General features: G+C 40.7%; 1 protein-coding gene across 10 annotated transcripts in view; it reads right to left on the bottom strand.

Annotated features, from left to right (window-relative positions):
* The window catches only part of arvcfb (ARVCF delta catenin family member b), a 256,104-nt gene that overhangs the window by 15,155 nt on the left and 215,392 nt on the right, over nt 1-25,557 (bottom strand). For all 10 annotated transcript variants that reach the window (XM_059338015.1, XM_059338020.1, XM_059338017.1 and 7 more), the window contains 5 exons: nt 7,396-7,523; nt 4,471-4,621; nt 3,156-3,348; nt 1,205-1,316; nt 422-509 (listed from right to left, as the gene is read on the bottom strand). In XM_059338015.1, the coding sequence (XP_059193998.1) occupies nt 422-509; nt 1,205-1,316; nt 3,156-3,348; nt 4,471-4,621; nt 7,396-7,523 (672 nt within the window). The remainder of the gene's footprint in view (nt 1-421; nt 510-1,204; nt 1,317-3,155; nt 3,349-4,470; nt 4,622-7,395; nt 7,524-25,557) is intronic.

Genomic DNA, 25,557 nt, shown 5'->3' with positions numbered 1-25,557 from the left:
TATAAAAATGATCAAAAATGCTAAAAACATGTTATATTAAACAAACAGTAAATACTGTATGTGTCAGCTGTGAAAAAGTAAGAGTAAGAGTAACTAACTTAAGGATAAAAAGCAATGAAATGTGGTCACTAACGTTGCTGTATACTGGACAGGAAGAAAACTGAGCTCTTAAAATAGCTATATGTCACACAATATTGTGCAAGTTGTTGTTGAGAAAAATCTAGAATATCACCAGCCTTATCCAACAGAGAAGGCACTGGAGCAACATGTCGTTTCAAGAATCGACTGAATTACATTGCAGTGATGTTTAATTGTCATTTGACTGAAGACCTCTAAGATCTGCTCTGCCTTATCCAACCACCCACTTGGTCCTCTAAACAGGCGAAAACAGCAACAATCTCAAACACACACTTAAACTGACCTTGGTTCTTCTCCATCAGCGGTAGGGTGGTGTCATCATAGCCTGGTTTTCCGTTCTTAGTTGCTTTAGGGGTTGCTGTCACTGTGGGCTGAGAGAAAGGCAGAGCAAGCAGCATGTGAACACACAGCATCATACAGCTTTAACAGGTACGTTCTCCATTTCATAGTGTTGTCTGATGGTATAGTGAGAAATATTACTTCCTATATCAGGGGTGTCAAACTGATCCATGAAAGGGCTGGTATGGCTGCAGGTTTATGTTTCAACCAAGCAGCAGCACACCAGATACAACAAACCAACAGTTATTGAAGACAGTTGATTGAATGAGTCGAGTAAGGTGTGCTCCTGCTTGGTCAAAGCATCCCACAATGCATTGTGAAAAGTAGTGTACAACGATGCTGAAGGAAAAATTGCGGAGGAGAGAGAGCAGCATACAAATATCCGTCTACCTTTGGATGATAGCCATGTTATAAATTGTGAATTTAATGTGTATGCATTATACTATTATGGTAAAAATCACGGCTTGCGACCCATTAACAGTGCAGAGAAAATGACCTGAGTAGTGTCCAAAAGGTTTTTTTTTTTACATTTTACTGATAAGCTCACAATAGACCTCGATACAGAACTAGCTGCATAGAGAGTAGGCAGTAGCAGGGAATTACTGAATGATTTAGGACACAGCTTAAATAAATAAATGTAAATAATATTCTTTAAGAACCTGACTATAATAACCACACGTTGGATACAGAAGTGAAAGATCATTTCCAGAAGACTACAGTTCTATACCTGGAAGTGGCTTTTGTTCCAGCCGTCCTTGGTCAAAGCATTCCTCAGCTCCTTATAACTCCAGACCGTCTGCAGCACGTGGGATGCTGCCTTGGTTTCGCGAGCTGATTGGCTGTGGGAGCCACAAGAAAGAGGACGTAAATGAAGAAATAATACAGCAATTAAAGTCAGAAACCCCATCTAACCCCCAAACAGTGACGGCTGGGTGTGCTAGCACGCAAATCAATCTCTTTATTCAAAGACGTCGCGTCCCCTGTGTGGCTCCAGGGTCTAGTTTTTAATTCATAGCCAGATGAGTGCACATTTCCTTTCATTAGCTACCTCTGAGCTACCAGTATTAATTACATGTGGGTGGGGGCCTTTCTTCAAAGAAAGCTAATCTCATGTGGGTGAGAGGAAATGCAGCTATTTGGTACGTGAGTGAACTATGTATATTCATGACAGTTAGAGCGACGCTCTGTATGATCAATACTTCACCACATAAGGAAGTGCCTTTGAAAAGTGCTCTTGATCTTAAATTAAAAGTAGGGTGCACACACTTCAGTATGGAATGGTTACCACTGTGGGAATATGACACCTCTTGAAAATATCTGCTTAATATCTTTTAGTTTTCATTACCATGTTGTTGTGCAGAGCTCAGGCATTAGATGAACGACTTCACACTTAACTTGTATCAGCAGCAGCTTCAGAGGCACCCGCCATATTACAATGCCCTCCACTTCTGAAGGCCTGTTAATTAATGTGTGGTGGGTAGTGGTGTGTGTGGGCTCAGGCTTGTTAGAGTATAGTATTGTCCTGGACAAGTTCGGGCCATTAGAGACACATTACATTATCCTCCATGAATAATAATATAAAGGATCATGATGCAAATTGGATTCAAGGTCAAACTATAATTATTATATGTATAATGTCTCCATGGCATAACTACACTGACATTCAGTATGAATGTATAGTTAGTGTTTGTTCCACTGTCTCCAATACAAACAATTTGAGCTACAGTATATGATAATTATAACATACACATACAAGAAAACAGCCCTATCCTACAATTTACTGGACACAATGAGTATCTGGGTAAAATAATGATTCTTTAGGCAGCTAATTTTGATATATTACGGCAGTTCTGCCATTGTCCAGTGTACAGTTCTGCATGTGCCATTCAGTAGTGATGTCCAAATGAAGCTTCATGAACCATTAGTTGTATTTTTTAACCCCACCAGATGATGGTCTTGGTTTAAAGGGGAAAACATGCTAAAGGAAAGGCAATACAGTGTGCTCTTAGTCAATTGTTAAAAAGAATGCCATCTAAATAGAAATATTTTCTCAGAAAATAAAGACAATGGTTCAATAAGCTTGTTTTGGACATCACTACCATCAGGGCTACCTATCCATCAGATCAGCAATAACAGCATCATCGCCAAGGCCACGCCCCCTTTTGGGGGATACTCCTATTGATGTAATTCAGTGTTGTTGTGATTGCTGTATTTGTATTTAATTGTAGTTAATTGTTTATTATAACTGTGTTTAAATGTTGTAGCTTGTCTCTTTTTATGCTGCTTTATTGGCCAGGTCTCTCTTGGAAAAGAGATTTTTAGTTTTAGTTTTTTCTCAACGAATCTCAACGAGACTTTTACCCGGTTAAATAAAGGAGATATTTATATATATATATATATATATATATATATATATATAAAATTGCAGTTTGATGTGTTTTTGGATTACAATTTTGACAAGTTTGTAACCATTTATCTCTTGTTAATCCAATGTTTGAAATATAGACATGTTCAATATTTATTATTATAAACTTGCTATTATAAAACTATAATAAAACAAAAACCCTTTACAATCATTAATAATTCCAAATGAGACAATATGCTGGTAAAGATGCACTCAACCTACAAAGTGTTACTCCTTAAAGTGAATAAAGTTTAATGTTCTGTATAAGTCTAACCTGGTCCTGTTGATGGCGACCAGCTTCTCAATGGCCTGAGCCTGGGCAAGGGAGCGTGCATTTTCAGAGCTGTCAGTGACGATCTCATGGATGGTGTTGAGGATGGCGACCACGGTGTCCTCCTCGAGGTTTTTGGCTGGCCGCTGCTGACCGCTGGGCAGATTGCTCACCAAGTCCCGCATGGCATAACTTCCTGTAAGGTGAAGCATTTTTTAAAGGTTAACCAGATAATAACAAAGGTAATATATGCTTCATGATTACTGTCATCAAACACAATAAAATAAAATACAATACAATACAATAAAAAAACATCCCAGATATATTATTGAAGACAGTACTGAGACCTTTGGGTCTGTGAATTCTGTGAGTTAACGATATCACACTCCGATGAGAAGGTTATATAAGGTGTCTTGTGACAAATACTGTTCTTAAGACTTCAATAAAATAAATGCCTTTGTAATTGTAACAAAGAGCATGACTGTAAGAGTTCAGACTTGATCAATTATTTGAATGTGTAGTATAAATATAAATGAATCCAAATTTAAAAAATCAGTACTTTTGTTGCTGTTAAAAACCTGGTTTCATTTTGACTCGCTCAGACTGCTGAAGCCACATTTGAAATTATTTTTTCTAAGACAATAAAGAAAAGTAAGGCAATATGCTGCCTCAGATATTTTTCAACTCTAACATGAATACAGATGCTTTTTTGTGGTCGCATCTGAAGACGTTTTGCAGAATATTGTCATTCAGCAGCTTCAATACAAAAAAAACTTGTATCCGATTTCTATTTTATAGCACAAAAGTGGTGGAACCCTACTGCTAAACCACTGCCAGAACATTTGATGTGTAAATGGTTTGTAAGGCAGGGGATAACTTAACATGCTGCCTCAGTACCTTCCACTTTAGTTAGTGTGGCGGTGCCAACATTACTATAAAGGACTTGATGGAAATATATGGAAACTTCAAAGTATTTTTAGATCTTGTTGTTTGAATCATAATGAAGTAAGATGTTATAGTTTTGATCAGCTCCAAAATACACATGACTAAGCAGCTGTGCTTTTGTAGGTTTACTGTGATCTGTCAGTTTTACTGCACATGTAATGAGTGTAGACTGACGTGATGTGGAAAAATCAGATTGTGCAAATGTAACTTATTGTACTTAAAACATTTCAGGCAGTTTATCAACTGTAGACAATTTTATAATATATGTGTTCTTATTTATACCCAACAAACATCTGGTACAGCCCTTGTATTGTTATGTACAATGTAAAACACTTTGAAACAGAAATCTGAAATCATTGTGAGTGCTTTGTACCAATCAGGTCTTTGTTGCGGCGGTCGATGGACAGGTTGCGCAGGGCGATGGACACAGCTCGGACCACCTTGTCAGAGTCAGAGCGCAGCAGCTCCACCAGGATGGGAAGACCTTTCTCCTTACGCACCGTGGCTCGGATGTAGTTGGACCACTGCAGGGCAAACAGAGGGCAGAGTGTGACCGCTTTTTATAATTTCAACCTCTAACCTCTCCGATAAACTGAGTGAGCACACACTGTCAGCAACTTCCTGTTTGACATTCATGCAGACCTGCAGAGACCCACGTGGGAGCTGCCCAGCATGACCACACATCTTTTATTTTTACCACTGGGAAAGCTCCACTGGAGGAGTGCAGGCCACCTCCATGAGGACATTTTTGATATATGCTTTCATGCTCACACACACACAACCCATACATGCACACACACTCAATCATTCATTTACTAACTACAAGAAAGCTCAGCGCTGCTCCTTGGCTCGACTAATTCACAGCATTACACAGTGGGGCTCTGAATGGACATGTGATATAATTTGTCTTAATTTAAACATCAGTAGATTTTACTTCTCATTTTTTTTGTAACATGAAACATTAAGTTTGACATAAAAGGGTTTATCTTCTAAGCACTGGTACCCCAAGAGATGTAATTAAGCTGAAGACAGGCACAGCTGATCCACCAGGTGGCAGTAGTAAGCCTTAAGAAACAGGTCAAGCCAGTGGTACAGAACTAAGTAGTAGCAAAGAATGAGGAGGATTTAGAAAAGAAGCTCTGATATCCTCCTGGGGAGCAGGGACACGCTTTGTCCAGATGTGACAGTGTGATGGGTGAGCGGCTCTACAGGTTCCTCAGCCTCACCAGGCATTCTGATCAGCTCCAACAGGAAAAAAAATACACTAAAGGAAAGAAAGATTTTTTCCTCAAAATGCTCACCTGAGCTGAAAATCACTACTGCTGAATTATTAACATTAAATGTGAGATTCAGGGCTGAAACAAAAAAAAAAAAATCAAAAGAGTTCAGATGTTATTTTCACTTGAGAAAGAAAGGCTTGATGCTGCAGATACATTTAGAGGACTGAATGATTTGTCTGACACGCGGCTGTTAAAAGAAGCGCTGGTGTTATAATGCTGCTGCCTACTGAATACAGCCAGCCTGTTGAAAAACATAAGCGACCACTCTTTGCCTGAGGTGCTGCTCATAAACTGGCATCTGACAACTAGCCTTCCCTGTTGATAATTCACTGCTGCCTGCAAGCCAGACAGCCTCTCAGCAGCTCCCGAGCCACTCTAATTGGAATAAATGTCTGATCCTGGCTCTGGAGGTCCTCCCATCATCCATCATCAGAGGCAAACATCTAACAAAAATGAAAGTTTAGTTATCTAACCCTCATCTAGTCATGTAATGCGTCTATGAAAAGATGTGTTTGAGCTATCTGATGCCGGGTTAGATCGCTCCTCAGTGTTGAGATCTATTTCTGTTTACACAGTGTCTATATGTTTGCAGAGACAGTACATCCACACCTCTTTAACCCTTAAAGTTCAGGCTCTTTGTATTAATTTCAGTTTTGTTCTTTGTTGCTGGTATCATAAGAAACTAGATGACCTAAGGAACGCATTGGTACCAACCATGTCATGATATGTGGTTAGGCTCCCTTGAACTCTGAACACAAGATATCTGAATGAATGAGTTCTATGGGTACCCTCCCCTTTAGAGACATGCACACTTTACGCTAATTCATGTCATGCAGGTTGGGGCAGAAACCATGCAGATTTTCCCATGAAGTACAAATGTGTTATTTTGGCCTACTGTATTTGAATATTTCTGCATACTGGCGCCCCTAAACAGTCTTTGAATTGCATTAAATTGACTATGACTGGGGAGCTCTCGGTCCAAAAAATTGGGCAAAAATTGGACTGAGAGCTGGACTTACACAAGACCACGGTTAGACCTTGTTTATTTTCAACTGAAGCAGTTTTCATTGTGTTTGAGCCACATGTTGAACAAAGAACAACTGTAGAAACTAGAAGATGTAAAAGATGAAGCCTGATACATGCATTTTGGCTTTACAGGCTTTGGCTCAATCTTTTTTTTTGGCTAATCCTAATCCTTCCTCCTCCCTACCCTAAGACTACCTGGGCAGGTGGGGTTTTAATGTTCAAACTGATAAAGTTTGCGCTTGTAAATACAAACTCTGTATGCTCGTTTTGATATAACTTCTTTGTATATTGGCAACAAGGTTTCATCACCAAAAATGCAATCCTTGCAGAAATCTCCAAAATGTTAAAAGGTTTTTTAAACCACATTACAGCATGACTTTTTCTTTGGTGTTTCTCAAGGTCTTTTCCTCAAATGATAATGGATTTTTGACTATTTTTTATCAATTCTCACGAAGTAAAAAAAAATTCAATGAGGGAAATTGAATTTAGCACTAAATCTGTATAACCAATGGTATCAACCGAAAAAATGCAGCAACAACTTATGAGACATAATCGAGCATGGGCATTGCCTTCATTTACTCATATTATAATATTCTTTTACACAAATTTAAATTACAGAATGGTTTAATTATTTTTATTTACATATTAATGGCTTGGAAACTTGACACACGTCTCAAATTAATCTTGAGGTTCCCAGCTTCCAGATGATATATGCACTACTTCTATGTGGCATCTACTTTTGACCTGCTATCTCCCCCTGATAATCCCCTCCCTACCACCTCGAAAAAAGGAGTGGAATCCTCAGGGGTTTAAGTGACTCTAAGCACCTCACCTCACCTCAGACTCTGTATTTTTGCTCTAAAGATATCTGCTACTGAAAGGTCAAGGATGAGGATAGACAGTGCAAGAATGCAATATATGAGAGAAGAAAATCAGAAAATCAGACAGGACACAGTGTCCACGTGTTGTACCCTTCCCATCCCTGGACTCACGGTCCACTGTCCAGCGCTGAGGTTTTGCAGAGCCCCTGCAGCGGCCTCCAGGGTGTTGTAGTTCTGGCTCTCCGTCAGCAGAGATAGGTAGAGCCTCACCACTTCCGGCTGATACAGCAGCTCAAAGCCTGCAGGGGAATACAGAGAAACACACACACACACACACACACACTGGTTAGACTCTCTGGCAAGACAGACGGGCCAATTAGGCTGTGTGAAGGTACCGGCAGTACAGTGCTGAGGTTTATCTCGGACCATAGGGAGAGTTCTTTGGCGAGGGGAAACAGGGACGAAGCTTGGGTTTACCATAATGCACAATGCCTCTGGAAACAGCAGACAACCTTGACAAATGCCACAAAATTTTGGATTGCAGCTTATTTCACTTCAGTGAGAATGAACACAGTATACATGAGATAGAAAGTAAAGTCTGTCCACTTGGTTTCACTATAGACTGCAACACCATTAAGAAATGTTGGAACAGTGCGGAGAATCTTTCCTAAAGTATCATGATTGAAAATACTTCAGCATTATAAATGAGAAGAACACAAGAAAGAAAAATTATTGATCTGACCGGACCCAGAGTATTTGAGAGGGAGGTTTATCTCACTGGCACATAACAGATTCCACCACAGTCAATCATTAGGCCTTACTCTGATGGAAACGTAATTACATTATCAGCTATTAGACAGTGCAGGCACAGAGAGAGACAGAGGCGTCAAATCACATCAAATCAAATTTATTCATCATCCGGAGGTTTTCTTATTTTGCACAAACAGGTTCGTCACTAAGTGCTTTACAGGAGATCAACAAAACACGAGACGATTCAATTAAAAGGAAGGGATTTTAGAGCCTGGTTGTTTTTTTCTGTCAAGGTCATGTTGAGCTCTTCGCATCTCCAGAGGGAGACATACATTTTTTATGGCGGGATACATTACACCACAGGAAGGGGAGACATCTTTTCAGCTTTTAATGGCTTGAGAAAAACAATTCGTTATTATTTTTTGATGATTCTGAAGGTACATTTTGATGACTACGCGCATATTCAGATTTTATTTCACATCAATTTTAGTAAGTAGTCATGCTAAAGATGTTTAGATCACATATGGAACCTCATATGCTTCTATGTCTCCGTCTCCAGTCAAGTTGTAGTTTAGAACCATGTCTATCCAGACTCATATAATATATGTAGTAAATACTATAATCAATATATTCAATATATTTTAAGGTATAAGGTATTTTTTTGTGAAATGTTTTCACTTTAGACATATATTGTGAGGTCACAGTGACCTTGACATTTGACTCACAAAATCAAATCAGTTCAAGTCCAATTAAACAATTGTACTTAACTTTGAAGAAAGTGCCTCAATACATTCCTGAGATATTGTGACATACAGTACAAGACGTCAAAGTGAACTTGGACCACCAAAATATAACCAGTTCATCCTTGATTCCAAGCGGATGTTCCTGCTGGACGTAGTCAATGTGACATCACCCATTGGTTTGTGGACTGCCCGTTGGAAGCATCGAGTTCAGCGTTACACTCGTCGCCATCTTGTTTCCGATATGCAGTGCAGACCATATTTGGACTGTGGAGGAGCGAGAGGGATCTGACGACACTGACTACACGCCTCTCTACACCTCAACCTGACTGAGAGAAGCCGCTGCTAATTCATGTTAGCATTAACTGGAGCATTAACTTGAATGTTCATTTTGGCTAGCAAAAAAACCTTACCTAAGAAAAATGAACAGCTACTCCTTGGAGTGTCTGTTAGTCCAACCAAACGCTGAACAAGACATTTTTACTGAACAAAATGTTCAAATAAACTGTCATTAAGTGAAAATACAGTGAAAGGGTCAAAGTTATGAGACCAAACCGTGAAACGTCCTTTTTCATATCTATATGACGTATAACTTTATTGATGCGTTGCCGTGGATACGCATTGCTCTGCTTCTCTCCTGATGACGGCTGGCCTTGTTAGTGACCTGTCAATCAAAGGAAGCCACGCCCCAAATCACACAATTCGTTATCTTCTATTTTCTTCAGAATGGGGTCATTATTAGAACTATTAACATCAAATTGTCTTGAAGAATATTTTTTACTAGTGATTGAGACTATAGTGTTGTCCTAAAAACATTTCTGAGGTAATAAATCAAGTGAGAAGTTTTTTCATTTTGCACTGAAATTAATGGACAGAATTTTTTTTGCAGCCAAACTTAGCACCCCCTACTGGAATTTTCAGTAGAATGCAGGCTTAAGGCACTTCCTGGTTTGCCTCCATGCTCAGACCCTGAAGTTGCCGCCTGACCTTGACATATGACCACCAAAATCGAATCTGGCTAACAATTGAAAGAAATTATCTCTAGGGGTGGAAGAATGGACAACAGCTTCGCTGGCACTGATGCATAAAAACAATCTTAATCTATGGCAAAAGTGAAAAGTAAATGCCTTTAGAGTAAGAAATGAAAACAAAGCCAAGAGTAAGGCCACAGTGCTTCAAGAGGGGGCACAATCTGCTGCTACTCAGTGAGGCTTAAGCAGCCTGGCTCACAAGTTAGCTGATGCTTTGAAATTGGTGGCTTAAATCGCCTTTTACAGAAATACCATTCCACCAGCAGCTTCCTTCCTATCCTCTACAATAGCACACAAGCAATTTCAAATCCTTCTTCTATCCCTCTAGGCTCAAATTAAAGAAAGTATAACCCAGTGTTTCTTCTCATGTGTTTGAGGCCAGAATTTCCAAGGTTCTATTTGAAAACCCTTGTATTATGTGGGCAGGGATGTATAGTAACACTATTTGATTGATGAAGGGCTGACAAGGCCTTGTGCATTTTTGGAGATCTTTTTGTAATATGAGTGTGACTTGGGTCCAAGTACCAAAGAATGAATCCAAACCTCTCAGAGGGCATTTTAAGGTAACATCTCCTTTTTTTATTGACTTGCTTTTTTTCACTAGAAGAAAAGAAAACAGTGAAAAAGGAAAGAGTGTCATTTCTGTGCATGAGAGGTACAACACACTGACATTTGTGCATCTAAATCCACATCTCACACCCATAATTTGCAGAGAGCGGAAGCCTGGGCGCACTCTGGGATTGCCAGATTCAGACACAGCTACATAGTTGTTAACACTGAAAAAGCAGGGTTTTCATCCCTGTGGCACTTCCCCCTCGCGATTATGCCAAGCCTGCTCCAGAATGTGTGTGGGAGGAACTGGCAGGTCGGGAGGATGTTACTGTAGGTGCTGCTTGAGAAATCTTGAACTTATTTTTCAAAGAAGCAGCAGAGGCAGGAGCTGTCATGCACAAGACCCTGGTTGTAACCATGTGCTAAAACATGAATCACATCAATAGGTTTTCTCGGGGGCAAAGCAAGAGGGGGGAGTCTGCAAACCAGACACTCAGCAACATTCTGCATGCCCCTCATATTTCTGGGCCTACTGGGTGCACAGTCAGCAAACTGGAGACCATCTTACAGGCAGTCGTGTTGACAGACACTTCATCTCCGAGGCACATTCTCTCTGCACAAAATGTCAGCCATGTTGAACCTTTGTTGAAAAGTTTGCCAGCATTCTAAGACTGTGCCTTTACTGACTGTACTTTTGTAATATCATCTGCAAATCCACATTTCCTCCATCTTGTAATTCCTGGGGTCTTGGTCTGGCAACCAACTGAAGTGACTTATGAAATTGGCGTTTTACAAATGAAGGACTCAAGACTAAAAAAAACATGTACTTTTCAACAAAGGAGGATGAGAATGGAGGGAAATTCACTGGGCCTTTAAAATAATTCCTTTATCCTTAGAGGAATTTCTCGCTGTTGAGCCGGAGAATATCTCTGCCAGAGCTTCCACTCAGTGTCCTTAGCAGGGGCTTAATGTCAGCACCCAGAGCCTTAGGTTTTTCCTAAAAGCACAAGCCAGGTGGAGCTCCGTTGGCAACCGTATGCTGTAGAGCTGCTGTTTTCATCAGTCATCTCCTGCTAGCCTTTTGGCCTGTTAGTTGTCAGTTTGTTAGGCAGAATTACAATTCAGTGGAGAGATGAGCTGTCAGTGTGACGTGACCTTGGTGTTGCTCAGGGCAACCCACAGCCCTATACCCTGTGACAGACTGCAAACATGATGAGATTATTTAAATACCGATGTATCCAGTGGCATAGTGTGGGTTGTTGCAAGTGCTCTTCTTTTTTAGTTAGTATTCTGATCCTTTAAGGCACATTTAGACAACAAATAAATACTTCATTACAGGTTAAATACCTGTACTGATAATGTTGTATGTTGGCAAAATGTATTTAAAGGAACTATAATAATTTTTTTTTTACATCAACAATGTATCAAATGCAAAACTGGTCGCTCATAGTAATTACCCCCTTTATAAGGATTACTAAATACAGCACTGGATAGCTCCTTCAGCAACAGTCTGCTTCACCCTTAATGTGTGGAGGAGCTATATCACAGGCACTGTTACACTGACAATAACTGCACTACAATGCAGATAAACTGCAATATCAATTCCTTCAGGTATATTACTCACTGTGCAATATAAATAATTTCCTTGTGCTGTCTATATTTTATATATTGTTCCTGATTTTATATTTCTTATTGTTTAAATTGTTCATTCCTTAATATTTTTATTAATATTGTTTGTTTCAATTTATTGTTATTTTGTTGATACTTCTTTCTATTTTTGCTGTAAACTTTTTGCTGCTGTTACACTGAAAATGTCCCTGTTGTGGGACTCATGAAGGAATAACTTATCTTCCACATATTACACATATATGACTGTAAAATACACGTTAATATTGGATTATTAATGATGTATGACTGTTTAAGCAGCATTTGAATGTTTCAGTTGACAGAAGTGGAGCTAAATCTTGCTTGTGTTGTCCAGCATTAGCTACAACAATTAGTCATAATGTTTTTATTTATAAGTTGATCATTGATGATTTTGTATGAAAAATCAATGAAAAAAAATCATCTGTCAAATAACTAGCGAGGCTGTCGCAATTTCTGTTTTGAATGGAATATCAATCAAAATAAACTTTCAATTTCAACCTTTGAAATCAAAAGCAGTATCAGCAATTCTCCCCATTATGTTTTAACTCTCCACCCCCACCTACTTGCTTGAGTCACAATAATAAAAAAACACTTCTAAGACGACTCAGCATAGTTCACTGGTAGCCTCAAGCTGCACTTCTCAAGGCATGATGGCCACTGTTGGAGATGACGCCTGATTATGAGTCCCTACACGCAATTACCATTTGGCCTTTGTGTGGTACAATCTAAAAAATATGGCAGGAATATCACACTTAATACCATGCAGCAAATCCATTTAAAGGAGAATTTTAAAATGACAGTAGTCATGGCATAAAGCCAAAACCATCTAGTCGATCTTTACCAATCAAGACTAGATATTCGTACAACTGCATGGCTGTCAGTGCTGAGGAAAAAAAAAATAAAAAATAAAAATCAAACTGAATGGTGGGTTTGAAGACTTGGAGAACTGTGTCACCCTTAATAACCCGTAACTATAGCTGTCAAATACAGGCAATGGAGGACAAAGTTCAAGAATACCCAAAAGTACCTAATTTGTACCTTAAAACTGTATTATGTTCCACTGCTGTCAACTGCCAACAAGTCAAAGAAACAAAAATCAAAAAATAATCTATAAATAATTACATTACTAACTAACGTTAGTGCCAACTCCCAGTGAGCAGAGCCCAGCGTGTGGATTTCCCCAGCTTGTGTGTTGGCATGGCAAACATCACACACAACTGTGGCCTCCTTACAAGACTCCTGCTGAGCTCTGCTTCATAGCCCGTGCTGAGGGACAAACAAACACACACAGATGCCTCTCCACACACACACAAATATAAAAGGGGCAGAGTCGGTAATGCATGCACAAAACGCTCAGGAGATTAAAGCTCCTGCCTAAATGAGGTTAGAGGGGAGGAGCAGCAGGTTACTTTTCAAAGAAGAAGAAGACGGCGACAACTCCTGCAACTGAGGCAAGGCTCAATTAGTTCCCGAGTACTGAAGAGAAGGGGCTTTGTGGTGCTGCAGGGCGTGAAAACTGGGTTAGAAACAAAGTTAAGTTAGAGTGATTGAGTGATGCTCAGCGAAGAGCGATAGCATTAATTCGTTTCAAGTAGCTCCACTGTTGGCTGCAATTAAAGCCAAGGTGTAGCAGTGTGACAGGCTGGTAAATGATAATGGATTAACTGATGGGATGGGAGCGGACATGCACACTCATACATGTTTCTGAACATAATCAAGACTCCTTTGTCAGGTTCACACACTCAAACGTACACCTCACTCACTCAATTCTGTCAGCAATCGGCTTTCCTCCAGGATAGCTGGCTGCATTTTGTGCAGAAATGGACACACACCTCTGCAAACACCTCTGTGCACACACACACACACACAAATCCGCAAACACACCAAGCCCTGTCAAAAAGTGATGCTCATCGATCCAGTCTGCCTACAACACGTACAGGGTCTCTTCCTGCTTTTACACAAGCGCTGTACTAGCTCTATTTATTTACTGCTCCGTTTCCAGCACACAGCACTTCCATCGAATCAGAGGGACATGATGGCGTATCACTTTCTACAACTCATAGGGGAGTTTTACAGCGCTGTGTTAGGACTGGAGAGAGATGGAGGAAGATAAAGAGAGTGGCAGATGGAAAAAAGGAAACAAACTGCAGAAAATAAATAAATCCCTTCTATCTGTCATCCTATCTCTTGTTTTTCTGGAGCAGGATTTCTCTCATTCTCTGCTCTCTGGAATATTGTAATAACACACAACCTCTGACCTTTGCACTCTTGACTTTTGGTTAATTGAAATGCAGGTGATGTCCAACACTGTAGACATTCTGCTGTTACTGTTATTGTTAAGAGAAATACTTTAAGAGCATACAGTATGCTGACCACAGGGTCTCCCCTATGGAACACATAAAGAAATAAATCTGACCATTTCAGTGAGAAAGCCTCAAGTCTCCAGTCACATTCCACATGTGAAACTCGTACACATTTAACCCTGCCAGCACCCTTTTATGTAACAGTGTCTTTATACGAGTATAAGCAGGCACATGGGAGAGTGCTACAGTGCTAATGAAGACTTTCGCGGGGCAGAGCCACAGCGGGGCGATGGTTAAATCAGCACATCATTAAAAGTATTATGCCACCGGTATAATAATGGTCGTGACTCTCTCTGGTTCATTAAGAACCAAAAGGTGAGCGCTGAAGCCACGTAAACAAAACAAGTAAATTGGCAGCATTCTCAGGGGCATAAGAAATGCCTTCAACACTTCTGCCTAAAGCCTTGAGTCGGCCTAATGTTTGCAGATAATGCTTGTTTTTTTGGTTACGCTGCTTGGAGGAGCATCACATGGATGGACTTTACAAACAGTGTTGGTATTATGATGCATGGTAGATAATTATAATTGGATAGGCCATAATGCATGTAAATCATCTGCAAACACAGCCAAACCAGCTCAGGAGTATTTAATTGGGCCATATTATGTTTGTGAATGGTTTCAGTTGAGGAATGCGTGCAAATTTATCAGTTTAGGCAGTAACATACTTGGTAAGAATGGATGGCAGCATCCTTGGGGATGGTACAATTGATGTTCACTGTCTATTCTTAACTGTATGTATTACTAGAGGAGGCTACACGCATTGAATGCTGATTGTTGTCATTTAATTTGTAGTCTGGAGAGGTATCTTAATGTCAGGCATGAATGCAATCAGACTGAGATACAAGATGCATGTTAATGCTGGGTGCAAATTACAGAAAAGTACTTAACTGACTTTTAAATTATTTATAAATTATACTTATTGTGGCGAACTGCTGAGAAAATCTGCGACTCCACGCAGGTCACACTGAAAACAAACACTCTTTTACAAATACGATTTGACCCACGTCTGGTTCAGTTGATTTAAAACATGCAAGTGTTCTCATCCTAAGCCGGAGGGAGAATGTGTGATGGAGGCTCACATTCCCTCTCTCTCCACAGCCCTCCCGACAGACTTGGAGCCTAGCGGAGCCAAAACAGAGTGCACTGCCAGGCTGCAAAGGCCGTTCACCCCCCGGTCACCCCTTCAGACTGACAGGGTCCAGGAGTCAAGGCTTCATTTTCTCCTCTCGTGCACCCAGTTGGCCCTTGTTGCAGATTGGCATCTCTATGGGCGGCCCCAGGGCGCCGCACATTAGCATACCCACACGGTGGTTTGGCCTTAGTTTGTTGGATGTTGACAAAGACAGGCAGAAGGTGGCAACTAGCCCATCTCTTGGACAGCTCCCCATCAGCTTTGGGCCACAAATATGTCCTGGTGTGATGGGGTGGTTTTAGAGAGGGAAGAGGGAGTTAGAGATAGAGACTGAGCGGACAAAAGGGGGGAGATATCACTGAAGGCATAAGGCAAATATGCAGCACAAATCCCTCCATCTTTGCCATTTCACAACAGGGGTCCTGCTCCAGCACTACCAAAAGCCTGGTCCATGAAAGCGTGTTCGTACCATTTTGCACAATAGGGTTCTTTTCAGCGAGCTGCCTCAGCAGTGACAGGGGAGTACTTCCTCTTTCCTGTGCTGATTGGCCAGCAAAGTCCTGCTGTGAGCTTTTAGTCCAGAGAGAACACATCAACACCGGTAGCAAAGACACGCTGACAAACTGACACCCAATTGTCTGAAACGTCGAACCGCTCCTTTAACAAAGTCCATCGGAAGTGTTCCATCCCTCCTGCTACTAACACTGAACTTTAGACAGGAACACAGAGCCAGTGGGTCTCTCACTCTTGAGCCATGGTTGTATTAGGTTTTCTGAGGCTCGCTCAAGAATGTGCCTCGCAGCTATCCGGTCTCTCAGTGGATCAACTGGGGTAATGCTCTTGTTGTTTGTTTCCAATGTTCCTCCTGCTAATGTAATAGTGTTTCAAGGCCTGAGGTGAAGGTGTTAGTTTATATTAGAATCTCTGTCAGGTGGAATTTTATTTCCCTTTGGATGAAAAAGCATATTGACAAGATACGTCACTTTTCCAGTTGTGAGGAGGATCAAAAAGCCCTTCATAACAATTTGCTGTAAATCAACAAATGGCTTGAAAAGTTAATATCGCCTAATATTACACGATTGTCAGATCACATGTCTGTGTACGCAGCCACACAGGACATTAGTGAGATTCAAGTTCTCTCGCTGTTTTACACTGTAACCTCCATGTTTGGCAAAGACTGCATGTCATAGATCCAGGTGCTTTTAGTTGGCAATAACAACAAAATGGACCGGTGGGAAAAAAGTAAATTCCATTTTCCAAGTTGTGTTTACCACTTTGTTGGGCCAGTCATGTGCACTCTAATTTGAATTGTATGTGTGACAGCACTTGAAAAAAGCACTTTAACCAATTTTAAAGTCTGTTAAAGGTGGAGGTATAAAAGTACAGCTTATGATATTCCACATGACCAAGATAATATCTTATCTCTATACCAATTTTTTTATAATGAGCGCCGATTCCCAGTGTAGCTATGGCATGAATGCAATTTGTGGCATCATACAAGTCCTTATTACAACAGGACCTTTTCAAAGTCCTATTATTTGGCTATTCTGAGAGCAGAATATGCCATTAGGGTTAGGAATGGAATATGATGTTGTAGTTATTTACATACTTTTAAAATTTCAGTATGTAGGTATGTTGGTCATTTCAACTCAGATTAAAAAAAGGTGAGAAATTATGTAAAAACAAAAACAAAAAACAGAATCTATAGAATCCAGAGTATATATTTACAAAAAAGTTTATGTGCCAACTGGAAAATAGTTAAAGTTTTAAAAGGCACAAACCGGACCTCTCATCAGAGCCAATCCACAAAAATATGCATTAATAAAACACCAGAGTCAAACTGCAAACTGCCAACTTTATGAATAGTAGTAGCCCAATTTTCAGGACTGATGACTAAGACAGGACACAGGACCACAATGTTGGGCTCAGTGATTAATATCTGTAAACCTCACACAACCAACTCTAAAATCACTGTACAGCGTTTGGTTGATTTGTGTGTATTTAAGGTGAAATTCACTGTTCAAAATGTACCTTGTTCTATGTTAACATCAATAGTGTTTGTTGGCAAGCAATTTTTAAGTTAGTGTTACTTTTGATATACTAAGATGCTGTAATATAAATGCTGTATTTCTGCTGTTCACCTTGCTATTGACTCAATGAAAGATTAAGTAACTGCTGTCATGAATGATACCTCTCCAGAGTTGTAAAATCCTCTGTCAGAAAACTATGAAGCACTGTGCAATGTTTTGACATCTGGTAAACCTTAAAATTCATGGATCTGTTACTCGAGCTGCACTTCCTGGATTAAATTTTATGTCTCAAGTGAAGCAACATGCCTGCACCAACGTAGTCTGAACACCCAAACCAGTTGTAATCAACAGTAGAAAGACGCACAATGATGCCCCAGTTGGTAGGCCTGTCAAGATAAAACATTTTTAGGACGATATATTTTCCAAGAAACTATGATGATAAACGATAGTATTGTTGATGTTGTTTTTTATGCCGCTGATATAATGATATTACAGCATAATAATTAAAGTGCATCCTTTTTAAGAGCAATTCACTTTTAATTCTCAAGAATGAACATTGGCATTGAAATATAGAACAATAAATAAAATATCTTAGATAAATAAAAAATATAAAATATAAATAAAACAGACTCATGCTCTGTAAGTTTTTTTAGGCAATTTGTTTTATCTATCAAAAGTCTGCAGCATTTCACTAAACGCTGGTTTCTCAACAGCGTTGAATGGCTGCATCTCTTTCGCTTACGCTATCTGTGAGCTTGTGCTGTCCCGTTTATATTTGCATTTTTTGGCAAAGATATCCTTAAAATTTCAAGTGGTCGGGAAGCGGATGGTTGGGATGGTTGTGTTTTAAATGGCATTTGAAGTTTGTTGTGTTGCCACTTTTTGTTCCAACTATCTTCATACAAATTTGACATACCGGCTCGTTGATGTCAGCGGGCTCTCCACATTCATCTGGCTTGAATCCAAAATGTTCCCACACCGCCAATGTGGCATTGGGCTTGGAACTAATTCCTTTTATACCACCCAACTTTCTGTAATTGTACAACTATGGCTGTTGGAAAACTTAGCTTCGAGGACGCTAATTCTTTCTTTCTCTCTGCTTCACCTGCTTCAATGCTGTCCACACCGTTTGTCTGTGTGTGTATGTGCTGACAGGAGAGGGAAAGAAGCAGCGCGACTGAATGTTGATGACTTATGTAAACAAACACGCACATAAACGACAATGTATCGAGTCCGGAAAAACTATTGTGTCCATTTTTGTTTATTTAACGATAAGTCGATATATTTATTATTGTGACAGGTCTACCAGTTGGCAGTCCATCAGCATGGGTCAACACCAGCTCAGCTTTGGTGATCTGGAATTGCTATCAGGAATGAATTAATAAAAATTAACCAACAACATGAAAAAGAGAGAATAACTAAATCCAATGAGTAATGAGCAATTGTGCAACCATCAACTACAAATGTTGTGAATACAGCTTTTAAAACCTGTATTAAACTGATGTACTTTTTACACTCAGGTATAAAGCCAAAGCTACATGATCTGATTTACTGCAACCACCAGGGATAGAGTGGTCAAGTCCTGGATTCTGACTCGAATCGAACTTGCATAAATTCTGGCGCAGGATGACTCGGATATCTGACTCGCACTCTGATAGCTCAGATTCAAGCATATTTGGTAAGTGTGCACCTGCGCACTACCACTATTCAGAGTCAAAAGATGTCTAGAGACACACTCCACATCATGCTGTTTGCTTTCATGATTATTACCTCCAAATCAGGACAAGAGCAGAGCAAAATGTTCTATTTGCCAGAGGACGATTGAGGAATGAAACTGGGACACCTGTCACAGTTGTACCTAGAAAAGTAAGTGAAAGCTAAACTAGCTAACCGAAGCTAATGTTAAGATTAAGATTACAATTCAGTTCTGCACACACACTCAAACAGCAAGCAGTGAATTTGTCCTTTGCATTTAAACCATCCTTTATACAGTAGTGAACACCATGCTAAGGAGCAGTGAGCAACACATTTCTGTGCCCGGGGAGCAGTTGGGGGTTATGTGCCTTGCTCAAGGGCACTTCAGTCCTTGACCTGTGAGTCGAACCGGCGACCCGATTCCTATCCTCTAGGCCACGGACTGTTAGCCTCAAATGTGACTCAACCACGGGTCACAGATGTTGGGTAAGGTGGTAGTAGGGGAGGATATCATATCATTAGAGACCAGGTGCAGTTTTATAGGCTAGATAAGGTAAATAACTACTGTTAGAAAGCTACACATGTTCTTGATGATAGTGAAGAAAGATGGTGATGATGAGTAGCTTACAGTTCCTCTGTCATGGCGACTCCATGACACGTACTCTGAGGATGGAGTTCAAGACAGATAGGTAGGCTGTCTTGAACTAATGTGATTAAAATCAATAAATAAAGGTTTAGCGCCAATAATAAAAAAGCCATACTGCTTTATAAGTAGCTATCATGGGACTCGATAATTGGAGCTGAACTCAGGTATTCTGGTAGGTATGGCAATGGCAACCAGTATGTAGATAGAAGAGAAGAATGTCAGTGAAGCTGATCCATCATGGACAACACCTTTCACCCCCTACATGTGGGGTCCCTGAGCAGCTCCTTCAGCAGCAGCCTGGTACACCCACGGTGTAAGAAGAGAGGTCCAGGTCTTTTATCCCTGCCGCTGTCAGACTCTACAACACCTGCACCGCCTGATCATGTTGTAGTTTCTGTTCAGATCACCACCACACCTTATTTACACCTTTTACCTCTGTTTTTGCTGCTGTGACAAGTGAATTTACCTAGTGTGAGATCAATAAAGTATAATCTAATGTAATGTATTGTAATGTAATCTATTGATGACTCGACTCTGACTCGACTCGGGCTCTTCTTTGGTGACTCTGACTTGGATTTGGACTCACACACACATCAGAGATTCATGTCTGAACTATGCTATTAGGTTGGCTGCAGAACAGAAACAAAGAAGCCTGCTGCTTTGATGATAACATTTCTTTTCTCCACCTGTTTCTCTTTTCTCTCTTTCTTCTTTCCTTTCTCATCTTCTCCTACCATCTCTCTCTTCTCTCTCCCCTCAGCCTACCTCTCTCATGACCTCCCATATCTCCATCACAAACAAAATGCAGCAGATAACACCAAAACTGCTCTACCTATTGATGTAGATGATATGTAGAGAAAACAGAGTGCATGATAGTAGTACTGGGGGTTGCTATGGCAACCCCATCTCCATTGCCACTAACAAATCTGTTCATACGTGGTCATGTGAGACAGTCGGGCCAATCGACAGCAAAACAAGAACAAACTGCTTATCAATCTGCATATTACATAACATGGTAACTTATTTAGGTGATGCACTTCATTCAGAGGCAATGAGTTGGACACAGCAAGCCAAATTGGCAATCAAAGTAGCTTTAAATGGAGACCTTTCTCAACCTTATCTACAATTCCCATGATTCCCCAGCAACTGGTCAAAATGTTAGCCTGAGGGCTGCAATAAGCAGCCAAGCCCTGCTCATGCTCCGTGTAAGTTTGTGTTTAGCAGCAACAGCTCCCTCAGAAGCTCAAGTGCTTCAGAGTGGAGAGGCGTGTGTATCTGCTTTTGAGCACATTAGTGTGTATGACTGTGTGTGTGTGTGCGTTTAGAAAGAGTGTAGTGTGTTTGAGCATCACCTTGAGTGCCTGATCTCTTTACTAAGGCAAGTCACGTCCTCACTCAGACACAAACGAAACTAGAAACTCAGGCAACAGCAAGAGGCTGCCAGAGAGAAAGAGATAGAGGGAAAGAAATAGGTAGAGAGAGAAAGAGATAAAGATAAAGAGAAAGAGGGGGAGCCTATAGAGGAACGCTGTGGTGGTGGTGGTGGTGGGGAGGACATTTCCTGTTTGGCAGTTTTAGTTGCTCACCTGAGCCTGAGAGGCTGAAAAACAAGCTTAAGTTGTCAGGGCGATGTTGTGCTTTCACCACAAATTCCAACGTAGAGTAAATTTCAAACATGCTACATCTGCCTACGTCTGACAGGGATTTCATAAAAAAAATTCAGGACGAGGAGGAAGAGGAGAAAAGGAGGAGAGTAGGAAAGGAGTGCAGGTTACTAAGGAGCAGGGAGGGATTGTATAATATAGTGAGTGAGAGAGAGGGAAGGAAAAAGTAGAAGGAGTAAAGGGATGGATAAAGAGAAAGAGGAAATTGTGTGGCCGAGTGCATCTGAGCTATGAATGTTTGAATGTTGTGTGGTGGATGGGACAGCTGTCTGGTAAATAGTCCACAGAGATGCATGGATCATGTCAGGGAAACAAGGCAATAATAAGAAGGAAAAGAATGGAAACAGAAGCCTTCTACAACCCTTGTGGAAGAAAACGTGATGCACTGTAGCTCCAGCTAAATGATGGGTTTGGAGGTTGGGTGTCCAGCCTTTGGGAATAAAGCCTACATAATCCTGTGGACTGCTGGTGTGTGTGTGTGTGTGTGTGTGTGTGTGTGTGTGTGTGTGTGTGTGGTGGGGAGGGGGGTAATAGAGATACGGCAGTGACTGGAACGAGGGCTGAAGATAGAGGCCTTAGACTGAAGCAGATGTGGGGGATGGGGGGGAGTGGGAGCTGAGGGGTCCGGATGATGGAGAGGAATATGGCTTAGCCTCATATACATGCACTCACACACAGATAGTTGCACTAACATCTGTTCTATTTTAGTTTAAAGCTGCTGATACAAGCAGTCAATATTTGGTGCCTTAAAATACAAAACTTAAAAGATTTTTACCACCAGAAAGTAGTGCGTGCATTTGATGTTAAAGCGCTATGGGGGACAAATAAGAGCAATATTTTACCTTTAAAGAGTTTAGAACATGCTGGAAAACTGTAACAAATAGATGAAGTGGTGTTTGTATCTCCTGCTAAGTAGGCTATTTTAATAGTAACCCTGACACTGTATGGAAGTTCTGATTTTAGAGGAAAAAATTAACTGATAACCGATATGATAGCTGATTTGTTTCTGGCTGAATTTCTCACCTGGAAAAAAAATAGACGAATTTGGATTGTTCACTGATATTGGACATATATCACTACACACAGGTACTTAGAAGGCTGCTTTCTTTAACAAATAACTGCTAATGTTATTTAGACTGTTTTACATTATTATACAATATACTGTACAAACATGTATTATATTGTCAACTTCTTCTAGAAGTAAATGTAAACTGGTATCTGGTACAGTATCAGTCAGTATTTAAAGCAAGAATTTAAAGAAATAATTAATAGACTCGTTTACATACAAACATTGTATATACATACATACATGGATAGCATACATAGAGTATGCTGTGTAATGTAAAGCCAATATGTCAAATAATTTTGAGGAAAAGAGTATCACATTTATTTTCTTAAGTGATTAATCTGTGATAGGCTTGGTAAGAGTCTATGGTTTTGTGTTAAAGTGTAAAGTCTTTCATCTCTGGATTGCTCTTGTTTTAGTTGTTCAGCTTTTGTTTTGTCTCCCTGTGTGATAATTGGTCTAAAACCTTTTAACTTAGTTCACTTGTTGTTTTCTCCACCTGTGTTCTGTCTACAGTCTGGAACGCCTCGACACAGGCATGCTACTGTACAAACACCCACACAGGTGTCACTTATTTTGCCTAATTAGACATCGCCTCATGACTGTGTGGGTAAGCACTGAACAGACTGATTGATGTTTCTCTGATTTTTCTGTTGATGCACCTGTTAGGGCAGGAAAACAGGGAACTCCAGTCATACCATAGCCTCAATCACCTGTGTGGGTGTGCAGGACCTTTATGTTACGTTTTTTTTTGCTTACAATGATGAAAAAACAATCTACACCTTTATGTGACAAACTGACAAAGAGGTGGGGAGTTGCTGAGTGTCATAAGTTTAAGCTATGCACCCCAACAGAACAAGACAAAATATCAGGCAATGTAAGTCCAAGTTCACATGCACATGGGTATCTTTTTAAAATGTTGCCTGTTGCTGCCACTGCAACACAATCCTACACAACACAATCCCTGCCCAACGAGATCTTTAACCTAAACGACAGAATAGACTGTTTGTCAATTCCACCCATAACGACGCTTATGAGTGAATGTCAAAATGACCATATGACTGTTTCGCGCCTCACAGTACAGAACGGAGTGTTCTAAAAATAGTGCACATATCATTATATATACATGTACGATTTGCAATTTCTGTAGAATTAGGCCCCAAAACCACTGACCTAGGTTTAGCACAAAAATCCTCCTGGCAAGGCGTTAAAAAATACAGTTTAAACAGTAAATACATTTACATAAATGCCGGCAGTGAAGTAGTTACGAGGGTGAAGTAAGCCACGTAAGTTATGTAAAAATGTGCTAACTTTTGTTTTCACACGGGACACAAACCCTGTTTTCCACCCATTCACCTCCCCTCCTCGCCGCCCTGAGTGTGCCTTCTGCCATTTAAACTCATCATTGCCGTCAATCATTACGACTACGTCAGCAAGATGGTGGCGGAGAACAGTCTAAAACGTTATTTTGAGTTGTATTGTGCTGCATGTACAAATGCCCTATATTGTCTGTATATTTTGAGGAGGGAACAGTCTCCCCAGCTTCCAACATATAGTCGTTGGCTTGGCATCGCTTCAGTTTCATTTTTTAGCTTCAATTTTGAACTGGCATTCTTTTATATCACTGCTTGAATGGACAGGATTTAACTTATTTATTTTATTGAGAATGAAGTAGATAAAACTGTATGTGTGGACCAGGCCTAAAGGGAGGGGAAATCATCCTGAACTCCACCCAGCTGGTGCGTCACAGCCGGACCAGTAGCCCCTAAACAAGTGCACCCCGTGTCTGCGGAGAGAGTCTGCCTCTGGAATGCCTGATGGCGGCTGTGATGGTGTTTGACGGTGGAGGGATTTCCTGTGTCTGGGTCGGTGTCAGCTCCCATCTCTCATTTAACGCTCCCTCCAGCCTCGCCAGCCCCCCCTTTGTGAAATGGCACGCTAAAGTGTGATGGATACTCTGGATTAAGTCTCGCCTTGGAGGATGACAGTCTATGCTTTTCTCCCCACACACACACACACACACACACACACACACACACACACACACACACACACACACTCACACACACACTCACACACACACACGCAGCAGCAGCAGCAGCAGCAGCACACACATAGAGGATTCTGTGGTCAATTTTCTCAGGTAATATTATCTCTCTCTGCAACACCCTGACAAACAACAGCTCCTCTAATAGCCACATAATAGCACCCTCATGGTAAAGGGCACAGTGCAATCTGCTTTATGTGTGGATGTGTGTGTGTGTATTGTGCTTAAATGAGTTTGTGTGTGACTGTGTTTGTGGACAGCTGTGTGAATTAGGATTTGGATGCGTGTGTGTGTGCTTAGAAGAGTCGAATGAAAGGCAGTGAGGATAAGATGAGTGTCCCCCCGCCGGCTTAAATGAACCCATCGTCGAATCAAACGCACATTAAAATCCCAAATACTTGTGATTATAGACCAGTCAAACAGATTGGCTGTGGATGCTGAAAAACTCACCACCAAAAAGCGTTTCATGTCGCCCTCTTCCCACTCACTCTTCTCGCTCTCTTACGTAAATAGAAGCTTACATCTTCCTCCTTAGACTGGCTATACTTCCTCTTCTTCTACTCATCTCTTTCATGGCTGTTGTACAGTCGTAGGAATGTTGTTAAAGCAAGGCCTTGGCCTTTCCGCTCTTCCGCTGACTTGCTTACAACGAGCGAACAAATGTGATGTCACATAGGGTATAAACATCAGTTAAATCCCTAAAATATAATCTAAAGCATCATGCCTGCCCGCTGTAACTGACTGATTTTATGCTTGGAGTAAAACCTCAGTGGAGGGACAGTTTGATTGGACGCCTGCCAGGGCTGAACTCCTCTGTGCTCCAGCTGACCCTCTCCTTCGATTATACAAGCACTGCAGTCCTTAGGGTGCATTTAGACCCTCCTGTTTACAACAGTCTAGACTGTTTACGACCAATATTTCATCTACTGTTTACCAGTAACAGGACAGTGGCAAATTCTGGAGGGGGGCT

This window comes from Centropristis striata, chromosome 7, assembly GCF_030273125.1.
Source record: "Centropristis striata isolate RG_2023a ecotype Rhode Island chromosome 7, C.striata_1.0, whole genome shotgun sequence".
NCBI classification, from domain to species: Eukaryota; Metazoa; Chordata; class Actinopteri; order Perciformes; family Serranidae; genus Centropristis; species Centropristis striata.
This window is presented reverse-complemented; position numbering and strand designations above follow the sequence as displayed.